General features: G+C 35.8%; 3 protein-coding genes across 3 annotated transcripts; 2 read left to right on the top strand and 1 right to left on the bottom strand.

Annotated features, from left to right (window-relative positions):
- The first annotated feature begins 137 nt into the window (after nucleotides 1–137).
- Nucleotides 138–1,890, top strand: LOC111789047 (pentatricopeptide repeat-containing protein At5g66520). Its single transcript, XM_023669671.2, has one exon. It carries the CDS (start codon nucleotides 223–225, stop codon nucleotides 1,888–1,890), a length of 1,668 nt encoding a protein of 555 aa, XP_023525439.2. The 5' UTR covers nucleotides 138–222.
- A 1,725-nt stretch (nucleotides 1,891–3,615) lies between these two features.
- Nucleotides 3,616–7,699, top strand: LOC111788704 (two-component response regulator-like APRR1). Its single transcript, XM_023669154.2, has 6 exons — nucleotides 3,616–3,787; nucleotides 4,127–4,288; nucleotides 4,392–4,525; nucleotides 4,781–4,948; nucleotides 5,614–5,704; nucleotides 6,108–7,699. Exons 1-6 carry the CDS (start codon nucleotides 3,616–3,618, stop codon nucleotides 7,040–7,042), a joined length of 1,662 nt encoding a protein of 553 aa, XP_023524922.1. The 3' UTR covers nucleotides 7,043–7,699.
- Nucleotides 7,700–7,850: 151 nt separating this feature from the next.
- Nucleotides 7,851–9,354, bottom strand: LOC111788705 (uncharacterized). The gene is made up of 2 exons (XM_023669155.2): nucleotides 8,628–9,354; nucleotides 7,851–8,252 (listed from the first exon to the last, which is right to left on the bottom strand). Exons 1-2 carry the CDS (start codon nucleotides 9,225–9,227, stop codon nucleotides 8,169–8,171), a joined length of 684 nt encoding a protein of 227 aa, XP_023524923.2. The 5' UTR covers nucleotides 9,228–9,354; the 3' UTR covers nucleotides 7,851–8,168.
- Between the last annotated feature and the right edge of the window lie 3,956 nt (nucleotides 9,355–13,310).

The raw sequence follows: 13,310 nt of genomic DNA, 5'->3' as shown, positions 1-13,310 counted from the left end.
AAATCTTAATTAAATATTTAAAAATAAATAAATAGATATTTTACAACCTAATATTTTATTTTTATTGATAACAAAAATTTGAAAATGGCTAAATTTATTTCTTACGTTCATAATTGGACTACAATTTTATCATTTATTGAAGTGTCAATTGCAAGAAATCTTTCATTCCAGAAGATTTTGACGCTGGTGTCCTAGTCGCATTGTGTCGAATCTGGAAGATAAATGCAAGTTAACGAAACCGCCATTTCCGCCACTGGCAGAAGCTCCAGAGCCAGGCAACAATTTCTTTTCTCTCTATTGAAGTGCTGTAAATCCGTTCGTAATCTTACGAAAATTCATGCCCAGATAGTCACCAGCGGCTTGACCCAGAAAAATTTCATCCTCGTCAATCTTTTATCGCTCTATGTCTCTTTCGGCTCTCTTAGAACTGCCCAGAAAGTATTCGAGGACGTTAGTTCGCCGAGTACGACTGTGTGGAACCAGATAATCAGAGGCCATGCCCGGAGCAAAACGCCTCAAGAATCAATTGAGCTGTTCAAACGAATGACGGCGGCGGAAGTTGAGGCTGATGAGTTCACGTATTCGTTTCTTCTGAGTGCGTGTGCGAGATCGAGGTTATTCAGAGAGGGGGAACAGATTCATGGGAGAGTTTTGGCAAATGGGTATCACTCCAACACGTATGTTAGATCGAATTTGATCAATTTGTACGCAGATGTAGCGGGGGGTTTTGATCTCGAGAGAGCTCGTTACATGTTTGATGAAATGCTTGAAAGAAATGTCGTGGGTTGGAATTCCTTGCTCGCAGGGTATGTTAGACGTGGTGATTTTGATGGGGCTAGAAAAGTTTTCGATGAGATGCCTGAGAGAAATGTCCGGACATGGACTACCATGGTAGCAGGGCTTGCTCAAAATGGCCATTGTAAGCTAGCTTTGTCAATATTTAATCAAATGAGAAGGGCTGGTGTGGAATTGGATCAGGTGGCATTGGTGGCTGCTTTGACAGTTTGTGCCGAATTGGGAGACTTAACATTAGGAAAATGGATTCATAGATATGTCGAAAGAACATGGCGGAGTAGACACCGGCCACTATTGGTGTCTCTGAGCAATGCTCTGATTCACATGTATGCAAGTTGTGGTGTTATGGATGAAGCATGCAAAGTGTTTGAAGAAATGCCCCAACAAAACACTGTGTCTTGGTCGAGCATCATCACCGGGTTTGCAAAGCAGGGCCGTGGAGAAGAAGCCATTAAAGTCTTTCAATTGATGCTGTGCTCTGGCCAAAATGAAGTAAGACCTGACGAGATAACCTTCATTGGTGTTCTCACTGCTTGTAGTCATGCAGGCTTAATCAGGGATGGCGTCCGAGTTTTCGAGTCTATGCGAGAAACTTTCAAAGTCAGCCCACAGATTGAGCATTATGGATGCTTGGTTGATCTCCTGAGCCGTGCAGGTTTACTGAATGAAGCGTTGGAACTGATTGAAAGTATGCCAATGAAGCCGAACAATGCTGTGTGGGGAGCACTTCTCAGCGGCTGCAGAACTCACAAGAACGATGCAATCGCATCCCATGTTGCCAAACAATTGGCTTTTGAAATCGAACCTGACAACCAAGCTGCTGGATACTTGATGCTTCTAGCTAGTGTTTATGCTGGAGATAAACGTTGGCAAGACACTGCCATCCTGAGAAAGAACATGCTTGAACTAGGAGTGAAGAAACCTTCAGGAAGAAGCTGGGTCGAGATTAACGGAGTTGTATGTGATTTCATGGCAGGGGATGAGACTCATAAGGATGTGAGTTTAATTCACGAGATGCTTGATAACATAACAACACAAATCCGGACGGATAACTGTAAATCAGAGACAATATCAGAGGCATTTCTTGGCGTCTAATGTGTTCCTGGTAAGTTTGCTATTTTTGAGTTGCAACAAACTAGTTGAAATTGAATTTAGTATTCCTTTAGCTTTCTTTTTAGATAATCTTATTCTTAACCCTTATGATGAAATTGGGCAAATGTTTATGGTATAGATAGAAATCTGATTCCAAAAGTTCCTTACAATCCACTTAGCAGTTAGCACCCACCAAACACTCGGCTTCGGTTATAGAGCTTTTGGGGATGATGTTACAAGCCATATTAAACTCAGCATCCATAAGAAAAATGATGCATGGTTGCAGGAATCGAAAAGATAGACCGAACCAATGGGTTCAGTTCGATTCAACTAATTAAACCATTAGTATGGTAACTTCAGCGTAACGAACTAGTTGCAGTATCCCAATGACCCATTTGATGGAGTTTGGGAGCGCGGTCGTTAAGTTCATTTGGGTTTAACATAAATGAAACGGGAATGGAGATTAAATCTTCAACGACATAAAGTAAGAAGTGTTACTTATTATTATTTTTGCATTAAACTTCATCAGAAAAAAGGTGACAATCCGTGCTCTTAACCTATATTATTTATTTATTTATTTGAGTTTAAGAATATATGAGGATGGAGATTCGAATATTTGATCTACTTATAAAAAGTATATGTATTTGATCTTTTCTTTTAATGAAATTATCAATGTTGGAGGTGAGGTTTTTATACTCTCTAGGAAAGGAAGAAAAGGTCAAAAGGTAAGACACGTGGGCGGTCCTAGGTGGACGGAACTGGCATGCCACGTAGGATTGCCAACACTTACAGTCCACCAATGGAAAGATTAAGAATATCTATGAAAAGAGAAAATGGGGAATGGGTCGTATTTCATTTGGTTGATTGGAGAAGATCTGGAGGTGACGTGGCTTCTTCGCCATCTCTACATAACTATCCAAACCAATGTTACGCTTTTGCACTTTTTTACGTTTCTTCTCTCTCTTCTGGTTCTTGCTTTTGCTATCCTGAGCTTCATCTTTCTTCAATCTCAGCCCTCCATCGCCCACTACTTGCCGATCAATCCGGTGCATTTTAGCCTTAGAAGCTGATCGAGCAAAGATATTTCTTTTTGGGAAAAGAAAAAAAATCTAAAACACAGACACGAAGCAAAAGCTTCGTAGATATAAGCATTTACGGTCGCTGACTAAAAAATCTTCTTTTGCCTTCGCTCGCGCCTCTCCGTTAACGCTACACCAGCAGCCATCCAGACGTGTGCTAACGTGCGCCTTCTTCGGTGAAACGATTTTTTTTTTTTTTTTTTTTTTTTTTTTTTTTAAATTGAGTTCTGGTGGTCACGTTTGATCTTCACCTCTCCGATCTTCTGAAAGCGTTCGCTTTATTGTTTATCGAGGAGTGTAACTTGTACAACTTTGCGGAAATGATTAACTGGTTCAACAGCTTCATGAGCTTTTAACTGAGGGGTTTTTTTTTTTTTTTTTTTTTTTTTTTTTTGGTTTGATTTTGATGGGGTTGGTGTTTAACGATATGGGTTATCTTCTGATTCGTGAATGAAGTCAGTGATCGAAACCCTAACCCTAATTTGGATTCTGTGGGAAAATTGACGAAACTGTGGATGGAATTTCTCTAGTATGTATTTAACCATTTTTGTGTGTTCCCTTTTCTCTTTGCTTTCTTTTGTGGACTTTGGTTGATTTCTTTGTATTTAGGAAGGGATTCACGTTTTGTGTAGGTTCTGATTTATCAGTTATGGATTGCAAGGAGCTCAATTTGAACGAAGATTGTGGAGGCTGTGGTAGCGGGGTAAAGAGTGGGGGAGATGGGTTTATAGACAGGAGCAAAGTTAGGATTTTGCTGTGCGATAATGATTCCAAAAGTGCAGATGAGGTTTACAAGCTTCTTTTGAAATGTTCTTACCAAGGTACAAGTTTCTTTTCTTTCCCCCCCTTAATAGATTCTTCTGGATGCTAAAATTAATGCATGATAATTAGTTATTTCAGTTACTGAAATTCTTGAATGGTTTTTTAGGTGTAAGACTTCGGTTATGTATAGTGATCTAGTAGTTGCTCGTGATATTCTGTGCTTGCCTTCAAATCCTAAGTCTATAAACTTAAATGCGATTGTCATCACTGTCTTATTCTATGTGCATCAACGAATTTATTTGTTCACTGGTTTCTAACTTTCTACATAATTTGTAATACTAACAATTGACAGAAATGACAACTACTTCACTGATATAAGGTTTTCTTTTTGTTGTCAGTCATTTCCGTGAGTTCGGCTAGACAGGTCATTGATGCTTTGAATGCGGAAGGACCTGAAATTGATATTATACTCTCGGAAGTTGACCTACCAATGGCCAAAGGTATGAAAATGTTGAAGTACATCACTCGGGATAAAGAGCTGCGACGCATTCCTGTTATCAGTAAGTTGTGGGTTATTGCCAATTCATCAAACGTTTAATATCATTAAACTAACAGAGTGATCTGATTCTCCTGTATTGTTTTATTTTTTTCTTGCTTTGTAAGTGATGTCAACACAAGATGAGGTCCCTATAGTCGTTAAGTGCTTGAGGCTTGGAGCAGCTGACTATCTTGTAAAGCCTTTACGAACAAATGAGCTATTAAACTTATGGACACACATGTGGAGAAGAAGACGCATGGTTTGCCTCCTTGGACTCATATTTTATTTTTGATTATCTACATTGTCCTTGCATCAATTCCTAGAAAACCTGCAATCAAAACTGTGTAGTGGCCCTTCGAATTTTTGCAGATGATGTATGCCATTTTAATTTTCTGATTTCAAATTACATATAGCTTGTCAACGCCTGGTGTTTGCGGACCTCTTCCTTTTCTTGTACAAAAACACTCACAATTTCTTCCTCTCACACAACCGTTTATCTGTTTTATGATGGCAGCTTGGACTGGCAGAAAAGAACATCTTGAATTATGAATTTGATATGGTGGCATCAGACCCAAGTGATGCTAATACAAATAGTACTACTTTGTTCTCGGATGACACGGATGACAAGTCACGTAGGAGCACAAATCCGGAGATGGGAATTGCAACACATCAGGAAGATGAGGTTGGTATGACTTGGTTAACTTTTGAAACAAAGGTGCAATATTAAGTACTATATTGCTAAATTGATCATTAGGTTGCTTTCTTTCATAACCCTAAAAGAATTTACAATTGGGATGTTTTGTGTGTAAATTTCTCTCCCTATCAATAGCTAATTGTTTGACAGGTAAACTTTTTTGTTAATTACACACGTTGTTTTCTTAAGGGGCAAAGAAATGCCGTTAAGGCTAAATAAATATAGTAGCTAACAGTTTTGGATAAATACAGCAAGGAAAATGAAGTAATGAACTTCTCCCAAACATCCTGTCCTTACCACCAAAAGTCCATATTAATCTGAAAAATATGGAAGTAATCTGAAAAATGATGTAATGAACTTCTCCCAAACTTCTAACAGATAGTCCCATTACGAGATTGCATCTTATTCATGATTATTGAGAGTATCTGTTAGATGTTTTTTTCGTCTAAATTGTACAGATAGTCCCACTACTAATCCCTACGATCGGTATTGCAAATGGGTCGAGAACGAACTAGTTTATTAAATGCTTGATGCATATATTTGAGGACCTTCATGGAAATCCTATTTCTTTTATTTATTCATTATCTTACTGAGACGTCATTTATATTTTACCTCAACTGCGAACTTCATTTAAATTGTATTTACTTTTTCAGTCTGGTATTGCTTCTGCACTGGTAGAGCTTCCTGCTGTTTATTCTGTGGAACATCAGCCAGATGTACCTGGAATTAGTGAGCGTCGAACAGGTAAGCCAGTGATCACATCAACCTGTTCTTTCATGAGCATAATGTTGAAAAAAGTCCAATAAGTTTCAAATGGAAGCTAGTAAATATTACGTCAAATTAGAATGCACTAGTGCGTTAACTATGTTTCATGATACAGACTCATCTTACATCGGAATTATGGCAACTGTCGTTGTCCCATACTGGATGTCCATTCTTGCTAAATGCTTTAAGGATTGTCTTTTTTCTTTTTTATGCTAGAGATAACTTGCTAGACTTTTAATGTCTAATATTGCTTAGTGTCTGAGATAGTTTCAAAGTAAGATGGCTTTATCTTGTGTTATAATTAGTTGATTCTCAAGTAACTTTTTGTTCCTTCCATCTATTTTTTGAGTGTGCATTATAATCCTTTTACTGCGTCTTGCAGGGCAACTTTTATCATGCCCTAGAAAGAGTGAACTAAAGATCGGTGAATCATCTGCATTCTTTACATATGTCAAATCAAGAACTCTAAAAAACAAGGCAGTAGATGAAGAAGACAATGCCAAACGACTTTTGCTGGATGAAAATCATCAAGAAACTGGTCAGCACCCAGTTCGTCTTCCCCAAATACAAGAAAGTGGGGAGGCCTTGGAAACCCATTCACAAGGAGACGAGTTCCCAAGCAGTACTAGTTTTCCTGATTCTTTTTCTATGGAGAAATCTTGTACGCCACCTGCTGGCTCAGAAGTTCACAGGGAAGGAAACATCAATGAAGAAAATCGCTCTCAAGTGCATGTGCATCCTCAAAATGGATCTCAACATGATATGTCAGGCCTACCTGTGCAAACACAAACTGCTTATCCGTTCTATATGCCAGAAGGTATGATGTCGGCGCAACTGTACCAAAAGAACCTGCATGATATGCAAAATCGTGCGGCAATGATGTCACAATATGGTCAATTTCATCATTGTCCTCCCAATATAAGTGGTGTGGCATCTTATCCTTATTACCCTATGAATATATGTTTACAACCTGGTCAAATGTCAGCTTCTACTAATACTCATTCATGGCCATCTTTTGGAAATTCATCTTCCAATGAAGCAAAATCGAACAAATTGGATAGAAGAGAGGCTGCACTGATTAAATTTAGGCAGAAAAGGAAAGAGCGTTGTTTTGATAAGAAGATTAGGTATGTTAATAGGAAACGGCTTGCAGAGAGGAGGCCTCGTGTTCGAGGCCAGTTTGTTAGAAAGGTAAATGGTGTCAATGTAGATCTAAATGGCCATCCTGCATCAGCTGATGATGTCGAGGATGAAGATGACGATGAGGAGCAACTATCAAGGGATTCCTCTCATGAAGATGATGTTTCAGGATATTAGAAGAGATTTGCTGTCCAAGTGACAAAGGAAATTCATTTGAAATGGTTCAGCGGCACTAATGATCCCTGGAATACCTGAAATTTATGCTCCGAATGCCTTAAATATCATTACTCAGTTCCTGTATGGATCCGGATGGAATATTTATTGAAGAATGCTTGTTTATCCAGTGAAGCAAGCAAGTGTGCATATTTACTGTATGCAATCACGGCAATGTTGGCAGGATACCCATTTCTGCTGTTATATGACACCATTTGCTTGCACCAGGTCCTTGTAGCCTTGCGGTTACTGGTGGCTAGAAACTACTTCTCTTGAGTAATCTTAATCCGGTCTTGTTGCTCATGGATTTCCCAAGCTGGGGTCTTGAGGGCTAAAATACATGTGCTTCAATACCATCTCCCTGGTGAAACTTAAGTTGGTCGAATCAGATCATCAAAAATCTACTGCCGAGAAGAATTGGGATGTCGGTCAAAACGGCCAAGAGCTTACCCTATTCTCCCGATCCCAACTTATGTAACTTGCAAAAGTTCTTAGCCAGAAGATCAATCTCAATTTTATCAGAACTCATGAACTATCTTCAATGTATTATCAGATAAGCTGATGGAAGTGTGTTGATATAAAATTAAATGTAAAGGAAGTAGGAATATGATTCTGTGCTTATCAGTTTCTATTGGAAAGCATGCTCTGCAGGAAGTGCATAGTTTTATGGTTTAACATTGCAACCCAATACACTGTGCATAAGCATAAGCTTCCCAGTCAATAAACCAAGTTGGCAAAGACATTACAAAAAAATCCTAATCGAACATATATATTTCTTGGAACAAATACTGAAAAAATCAATACAAATCATCTGTGTATACATTGCATCTCTGAGCTGATCATCTGTTTTTGTGCAGCCAAAAACAGATTCATGTCGTTTTGAGACATCCATGGTGCCTGCCTTATACTCTTGCCCTGCTAAGGCATGAGCTTCTGTGTCAGTTCGATTCTACTGCTACTGGATTCCTTCTACTGAACAAGAATTCAAGCCTAAACTTCTTCAACGAGCAAGATATTCAGAATAGCTGCAATACTTCTTGCCGCCTCATCTCTGGTATAGACGCTAAACATGGCTACCTTGACACATTTTCTAATTTGATGGCAGTACTTTCTGTTGGGCTAATAACATTGATCTATTCAATTGTGCAACTTGTTGCAGTAGTTGGCTGATTTTCTGGATAAAGAAATTAAAAAAACCCCAGAATCTATCAGACAATGCAAGACAGTAGCTCTTGAGTTCATTCTTCAACTAAAGAAACCAAGATTTTTTAATTAGACAGTGGAGAGGAGCAGCATAATGTAGAAGGGAATAAGGTCATGCCAAGAAAGACAAGAACTAAACCACTTCTGATAACCCCCACATGCAGTCATGACTTGGTTTACTTCAAATTCAAACACCCAGATTCACTATCATGTTATTTTTCAAGTTGGTAACGCAATGTTGTATTATGAAAAGAGCTATTATATTCTCTAATACCCATTTTGCAGAATACAGGGGGCGTCAAAACTCTTACAAGCACAAACACTTGGAGGTCAGAAATTGACAAACCTTGTCTTTCTCCTTGATCATCATCTTTAATTGTTCTGTACTATGACGCAAACGGCGCTGACGAAGTCTCTTGTAAAGCCACCAGAGGGTTAGCAATAACCCAATCCTTCCAGCAGGGGAAAACAACCAAACAGCCGTTCTACGCGCAGCATTGGGCCAAATTGTGGAAGTCATTGCAGCAATCCGGGAGCGTAGAATCTGAACCCCAAATGCCATCCATCTAGAAGCCGCCATGGACTTCCGAATTTGACAACCAGATGGGCTCGGTGACTGTGGATGTGAAGTCTCATCATCAGAAAGTGAGAAAGATGAGAAGGAGGAAGATGATTGGGACGACCTGAACGATGACGATGGCGAATTGGACTGAAATGAAACTGGGCTTCCTCGTTCGTTTCCTTCAATCGATGGCAGCCATAGATTCTCGTGATTTGAAGGTGGGAAGACGGAGAAATCGTCTTTAGGAAGAGAATCCCTAATCCCCACCATTGACCATTCTTTCAGTTGGATTTTGGGCTGCTGAGATGAAGAAGACGACTGATAGGAATTCAACGAACGGAAGTTTTCCCAGTCGAAAACCGATCTGGCTTCATGGCCTGCCATTTACCTACAGACCCAATTCCCTTCTCAACATAAAGAATTGCAACAAATGAAAAATGGAGAGTAATTTGAGCTTGAGAGATCCAAAGAAAACGCCTTGGGATGCGTTCATGCAACAGGAAGGAACCGAGTCGTGTTTCCTTGGAGGTTTGAACTTGTAATTGCCATTGAAAATTTTTGATCGATTCTATCCGATAGAACAAAATTACGAATTCGAAATTCCCATTAAAAAAGTTTGGTTTTTTGGTGCCCTAAATGTCGATGTCCATTTGAGGAGATGAGAGAAGGCCCAAACAAAAGAAGGTCCATCATGACGAACACTCCATTTCATTCTCTTTCAAATTTGAACTTCCTTGTTCTTAGGTTCCATCTTTTTCTTTTAAATATTTTAATTTTGAGAATTTCTACTTTAGTTTTGGAAATAAAGATGTGCAAGACTTTGTTACAACAATTATTTTATTGTTTATTTGATGTATTTGATCGTCCATTCTTATTTGCTCCGTGATCAACAATTATTTTAACTAATTTTGTTACTTTCATTTTCCTCTCTCGTTTCACTAGAGATAAGTTGCAATTGGTCTTTAAACCTAATATCGACGTCGACTTCATTTATCAATATCGCTACTGGATGTTGAAAATGAATATCAATATTGCTACTAGATGTTGAAAATGAATACACTATTCACACAATAGAAACATTGATGTTTCTTAACCTTAATTTATTTAGAATTAAACTAAAGAATAAGATTAAACATATAAATATGTTGAGAACGATGAAGAAAATTCTACTGTAATTTTTTTTAAACCTTAATTCAAAGACATTTTGAGTTGATGTTGTGAATACAACAGCCTACTTGATCGATATAGGGTTGTCAGCATCATTGGAGTTCAAGTTGAGAACTTTTGGTTGTACTACATATGTGCATATGTTCATGTTGATCCTGAGAATAGAGACGAGCTTGATGCTAATATTGTGAAGTGCTGCTTCGTAGGCTATGTTTCTAATATGTTCAGGTATAGGTTTATAGATAACAAAAATAAAAAAAATCTAAGACATTGTGACGTGAAAATTGACAATTTCGAGACTAAGGAAGCAAGTGAGACGAGAGGGTGAGTTGCAAAAACTCAAGAAACTCATAAGACTGTTGCTGACGAAGAGCAGGTGTTGAGGAGATCATCTAGAACCATCAAAGTACCAGAAATATCATCTTCATTATACTCTGTGCTAACTGATGAAGGGTAACTAGAGTTCTTTGATGAGAACCTACCGTTGGAAGATACAACCAAGAGGGACCAAGCATGGATGATAAGAGAGTTGGATGTCTAAGCTTTAGAATTATGTTACTCTTTTATCTAGTGAGGCTGAATACGTGGTAATAGCTAAAGCTGGAAAAAATATGATATGAACGACAGACTATCTAGAAAAAATAAGCAAGAAGCAAAATACGATATCATTCTACTCACAGGTCAGTTTGGAGAAGATAGAGAGTGAAAAAAATTCACATACATCTTAACAAAAGGTGTTAATGTTGGAAAAGTGAAGTTTGCAAAGTCTCAGTTGATCTTTAAAGACCTACCGATGTATATATAGTAAAGAGATGTATACATCGGTAGGTGAGTTATATACAAAAGATGCTTTAAAGACGTGCTTATATTGTTCAGTGTGAGTTGTGTGTGTGGGATACATCTATTGACACAACCCAAGAGTCTTATTTATAAGAACATTGTACCGAGATTTATGCTTTAAGCTTCAGATTTAATAGCTTAATTTCGAGAACAATTTTGATTATTAAGTTACAATATGTGGTTGACATGTTCTATTTCATGTACTATCGTAGCAATATGTGACAACCGAATAAAAACATAAATTTAAAATTAGAGTAAATTACAAAAGAAAACTTTGAGAAAAGTAATTAATTAATATAAAAGTTGAAGGTGAAAAATGATGTTAAAGAAGAATTATGTAGGCCTAAGTTTATGGGTGAACCAATTAATGTGATGAAAGTGACTTCACAATGTCTTTTACCTAACTACACACTCACCTAATTCTGCAATGTTTAAGATTCCATTACTTTAACAAAATTCTAAAAAAAATGTCAAATCAAATCATTCAAATTTCACCCTAATTAAGATCTAAACCTCAAAATTACTATTTATAAAATCACATTTATTCCATTAATTCATTTAATTCATTTTGATCCACTCAATTCCAACTATAAATCAAAAGAAATGGCGTTTACCGCGCGACTATAACCCAATAAGTGTATACAGGTTCAGTTGAGTTGGAAATTTTTTTGAACTAACTCGAAATTTTCGGTTGGTAGCTTGAGAACTCGAATAAAATTCACAACCCAACTCAACCTTCTATTTTCGGGTTGGGTTGAGTTGGATTGTGTCAAGGATATTTAGTACTAAATTACAGTATTATAAGACAAATATCTGTCTTCCTTACTATAGATATCTTCCCACCGTTTCCATATTCTTGTAATTTATTTGATTATAAATAGAGAACTTTCACGGTGGTGGATTGATTGGATTGGATTCGATTATTAGTTTTAAAAATTATACTTATCTATAATATATATTTCATTAATAATTATATCACGAACGTCAATTACAAGCGTTAAATATTATTAATCTTTTTAAAAATAGGGTAAGGTTGAGTGACAACTTACGGTCCAAACAAAAAATTTATATAACCCAACCTAATATTTATAATTTTAGTTGAATAATTCGAATTAGTCGAATTATAGATCATAAAAAATAGCTCGAATGAGTTGGTGCATACATATAATTTAGATAGTACAAACTACAACTAAAATATGGTAATAAACAATAAATATGGATGAAGTATATAGTTTATTATATTGACAAAGTCAACCATTCAAATTTTTTTTTTATATATATACATATTAAAATAATGTATATTAGTTTCATGATTTAAAATAATTTTAAAATGGGTTAAATTATTTTTTAAATTAATTTTGTGGTATAAAAATTATCTTATAGAATCAAATATTAAATTAATTTTGATTTAAAAAAAAAAAAGAGAATTAATAAGCAAGGAAGACAAAATAATAGCAGACAAACAATTGATTTAAATAAAGATTATAATAATATTTATGGGTAGGTCATGCAATTACTAAAATAAACACTAATTAACACCAATTATTAGCATATGATCATTCCAAATCTTATCCTTTCACAAGTCTAAGTCACCTCTCAATTATAATAATCCGATTTAATTATTAAAATAATAATAATAAATTAACGATCGAAAAAATTACGAAAATTCTAACACTTAGCTAGAGTTTTTAAATTTACGATTGACCACTCAACCACACGGCCATAACTAAATAGTTTTCTTCTACATGAGTGTTCTTTTATTTTATTAATTATTGAAATTATAATAAAAAATGATTTATATATATATATAATATATATGAAAATTAATACGTGAAATATTTAGGTATGGTACCAAATTTGATGCAAAATTAAAATTTTAAGTATTATTAATTTATGAGATATTTAACCTAATATTTTAATTTCTGTAATAGTAAAGAGTAATTATGGGTCTTTAGGTGTCGGTTTGTAGGAAAGTCGTAGGCCCATCTTTTCCAATAATTTCAATCATAATCTAATCTTTATCATAATTGAAAACATTATTGTATACATATTTACATGCACAACATAAATTAACTAAGATTTTTCAAATATTGCAATAACTTTAATATTTAACCAAATTAGTACATAAATTTCTTACAAATAAAAAATTAAATCACTTATTAAACATAAAATAAAAAAATTTAATACTGTATCATACACTTTAAAGTTTAAAGATCAAATAGACAAAAACACGAAGATTTAAAGACTAAATTTGTAATTTAACATTTCAACAGTAAAAATTTTGAGATAGTAAATGAAGTATGAAAAATTGGGTTTGTGTGTAAAAGGTGATCTAATGTTTGATTAAAATGGAAAGAGTGGTTACACCGACACTATTTTGTTTTATTGTATTTGAGAACCAAAACAAAAAATTGAAAATAATTAATGGGTTTTGATTATGAAAGCAAGTTGTGGAGGTTA

The sequence above is a fragment of the Cucurbita pepo genome, chromosome 2, assembly GCF_057944985.1.
Source record: "Cucurbita pepo subsp. pepo isolate OVF chromosome 2, ASM5794498v1, whole genome shotgun sequence".
NCBI lineage: Eukaryota > Viridiplantae > Streptophyta > Magnoliopsida > Cucurbitales > Cucurbitaceae > Cucurbita > Cucurbita pepo.
Note: the sequence above shows the minus strand (reverse complement) of the source record. Positions and strands in the feature narration are given on the sequence as shown.